This window comes from Herpailurus yagouaroundi, unplaced genomic scaffold, assembly GCF_014898765.1.
Source record: "Herpailurus yagouaroundi ecotype Mexico unplaced genomic scaffold, PumYag 198, whole genome shotgun sequence".
Taxonomy (NCBI): domain Eukaryota; kingdom Metazoa; phylum Chordata; class Mammalia; order Carnivora; family Felidae; genus Herpailurus; species Herpailurus yagouaroundi.
The window spans coordinates 17,917,515-17,920,819 of NW_024412429.1; the positions used below are offsets into that span (position 1 = coordinate 17,917,515).

Here is a 3,305-nt window from a genome sequence, read left to right on the forward strand (position 1 = left end):
TCATTATGTAGATAAGGAAACTGAGCCACAAAAGAATTAGGAACTTGCCTTAGAGGTAGGATTTGAATCCAGATGGAGTGCTTCCCAAGCCCAGACCCTCAGCCACAGCACGACATGACCGTTAAGCCTAAAGCCGTGAGTTGAACATGACCGTTTTCCTGAAGGTTCAGGTTGCATGATGGTGAGTAATTAAGCACATTGTTTTTTACAATGATAAAATAGATATGAAGTCTTTTTTAAAATAATTTATTTTATTTAACAATCTAGAAAGTTCTCAGCCACCAGCAGTTCCAGTGCAGTTTCAGGTGCAATTGGGAATTCAGGAATCTCCGTGAAGCTGTTAGTGTAGCGAACCTTGTAGGTAAAGTACATGCATACTTTTGATAGCACATGTGAAGGGATCTCTCTAAAATTGACTTCATTAGGGGGAGCCTAGGTGGCTCAGTTGGTGAAGCGTCTGACTTTGGCTCAGGTCCTGGTCTCACGGTTCGTGGGTTGAAGCCCCGCGTCGGGCCCTGTGCCGACAGCTCGGAGCCTGGAGCCTGCTTTGGATTCTGTGTCTCCCTCTCTCTCTGCCCCCTCCACCACTCGCGCTCTGTCTCTCTCTCAAAAATAAACAAGCATTAAAAAAATAATGAAAAAAAAAAAATAAAATGGACTTCATTAGTTTCGTTCACAGCAAAGTGACCAGGGCCACTCGACATGGTTTTTATTGTTCCGGATGTTAGTGCATGTTCTCTTTTGACAACAAATTCATGACCATCCGAAGATATTGATATGACATCCATGGCAGGATCTTCACAGCCACCATAGGTTTTCTCTTCTCCATCCATCATGTTCTTATGAAATCCTACTTTACTTCTGCAGGAACTTTCGTAGTTTCCTGGAAAGGCGGGGACGCAGCCTATGGCCAGCTTCTGTCAAAAGAGATATGAGGTCTTATGCAGACACACAACCTCAAAGAAATTTTTAGTGTGTAGCGAATTGTCTCAGGCTGCACCCTGGGTGTGAGGGTATGTATTTCCTCTCCTCCATGTCTGGGGCACACGTTCAGTGAAAAATTTAAGAGGTACTATGGTGTGCCTTATCTGTTCCTGGATTCGGTTGTCCTACACTGAAGCCATAGGTCAGAGGTCAGAGGCTGATAGTAGAATTTCTAGCCATTTTTCTTGGAGTGTTGCTCTGTCACCTTCCTTCTTTGCAAAGCCAAGGATAGGTCCTGCTGACGTCCTCACGTGTGGGGCAAGAAAGGAGCCTTTCCTTAGACACTGGGACCAATATCCCAGAGGTAGAGACTGTGTCTTTTCAGATCTCGAAATGTGTCCATGCCATACTTCCCTCCTTTCTTGGAATCAGGAGCACAGAGAAAGCAGGATCCTATCAGCTTCTCCTTTGTGGCACGTTTATAAGGACAAGACGACACACAGCTGGAAGGATCTCTTCTGGATGGACTTTGAGTGCCACCGAGAGCTCTCCTCCAACCCCCACGGAAGGATCCTCCGAGCAGCAAGGTTACAAGGTCACTCTACTGATATCTTTGTTTTAGTCCCTTTCTCTCCATATTGGATGATAAAAACTAAACTCTAAGAAACACTGGGTTCATAAAATGCACCAGGATGACAAGTAGCATGCCATACCAGAGTCTATCCGGGGAATTTTCTCCTGGTACTGTTGGCATGACCTTTTTCTCTTTTTGTTCTTTCTTTCGTTCTTTATTTTTGTTTGGTCGTGTCTGAAATTACACTTTTTGAAATAACTGCAGATTCGCAGGCTATTGTAAGAAACAACACAGAGAGATCCCATGTACCCCTCACCAGTTTCCCCCCACGGTACCATGCTACAAAACTAGGACAGCATCCCAACCAAGATATTGACGGTGACACAGTCAAGTTACAGAACCTTTCCGACAGCACAAGATCCCACTCGTGGTGAAATTTTATGGCCAAATCCACTTCCCTCCCTGTTGACCCATGCCAACCGTTAATCTGTTCTCCATAATTTTCTCCTTTCAATCATGTTACCTACGGAGTTACACATAGGATTGAATTCTGTCACGCAGCATGATTCTCTGGAGATTCAACCAGGTTGTTATGTGCATCAGTAGTTCATTTCCTTTTATTGCTCGAGTATCCCACGGTAAGAGTGCAGCACAGTTTGTTCAACTAGTCACCCACTGAAAAGCATCTTTTTTTTTTTTTCCAGCTTGGGGCTATTATGAATAAAGCTGCTATAAACATTTGTGCCAGGTTTTTGTGTGAACGTGTTTCATTTCTCTGGGATAAATGCCCAGGAGCACAATTGCTGAGTCATGTGGTGGTTGCAGGTTTATTCTTTTTAAGAAGCTGCCAAAGCGTTTTCCAAAGTGGCTGTACCATTTCCCTCTCCCACCAGCAATGCGTGAGTAGTACAGTTTCGCTGCGTCCTTGCTATCCTGATCAGTGCGTTGCGATACCTCGTCGTGGTTTGAATTTCCATTTCCCCAATGGCAGAAGATGCTGAACATCTTTTCATACGCTTATTTGTCATCTGTATATCTCTTCTGTGAAATATCGCTTCCTGGTCTCTTTGCCCATTTTCTTTCTCTTTTTAAAAAAACATTTTTTTTAATGTTTATTTATTTTTGAGACAGAGAGAGACATAGCACGAATGGGGGAGGGTCAGAGAGAGAGGAAGACACAGAATCCAAAGCAGGCTCCAGGCTCCAAGCTGTCAGCACAGAGCCCGACGCGGGCTCGAACTCACGAACTGAGAGATCATGACCGGAGCCAAAGTCGGATGCTTAACCGACTGAGCCCCCCGGGTGCCCCTCTTCGCCCATTTTCTAATGAGTTTTTTTGTTTGTTTTTTTGTTTTTTTTACCACTGAATGTTGAGACTATATGTTTGAGAGAGTAGTCCCTTGTTGGATGTGTGGTTTTCAAATATTTTCTCACCATCTTTAGCTTACCTTTTCATTCTCTTAACGTGGTCGCTGGTGGTGCAAAAGTTCTAAATTTTAATGAAATCCAATTTATCTATTTTTCTTTTGTGAATTATGTTTCTGGTGTTAAGTCTAAAAAGTCTTTGCTTAGCGCTTAATCTCAAAGATCTCCCTCTATTTTTCCCCCAACATTTTATATTTTTACATTTAAGTCTCTGGTCCGTTTTGAGTTTGTTTTTGTAGAAGGTGTGAGACAGAGGCTTGGATTAATTTCTTGTGTCTGGACATCCAATTACTCTACTGCCACTTGTTGGAAGGGCTACCCTGACTCCACTCTAAGTAATAGTACTCGCAGCACTATCCAAAGTCACTTGGGCATATTTGTG

The 3,305-nt window shown here is 43.3% G+C and overlaps 1 protein-coding gene across 2 annotated transcripts; it reads right to left on the minus strand.

Moving 5' to 3' along the window:
- Nucleotides 1-255: 255 nt before the first annotated feature.
- On the minus strand, nucleotides 256-836 carry LOC121013126 (elongin-C-like). 2 transcript variants are annotated; one of them, XM_040448637.1, is made up of 2 exons: nucleotides 660-836; nucleotides 256-432 (listed from the first exon to the last, which is right to left on the minus strand). In XM_040448637.1, the coding sequence occupies exons 1-2, from the start codon at nucleotides 834-836 to the stop codon at nucleotides 256-258; spliced, it is 354 nt and encodes a 117-aa protein (XP_040304571.1). The 2 variants fall into 2 exon arrangements, with proteins under 2 accessions (XP_040304571.1, XP_040304570.1); XM_040448636.1 differs by having other exon boundaries at nucleotides 256-417; nucleotides 660-834.
- Nucleotides 837-3,305: the final 2,469 nt, after the last annotated feature.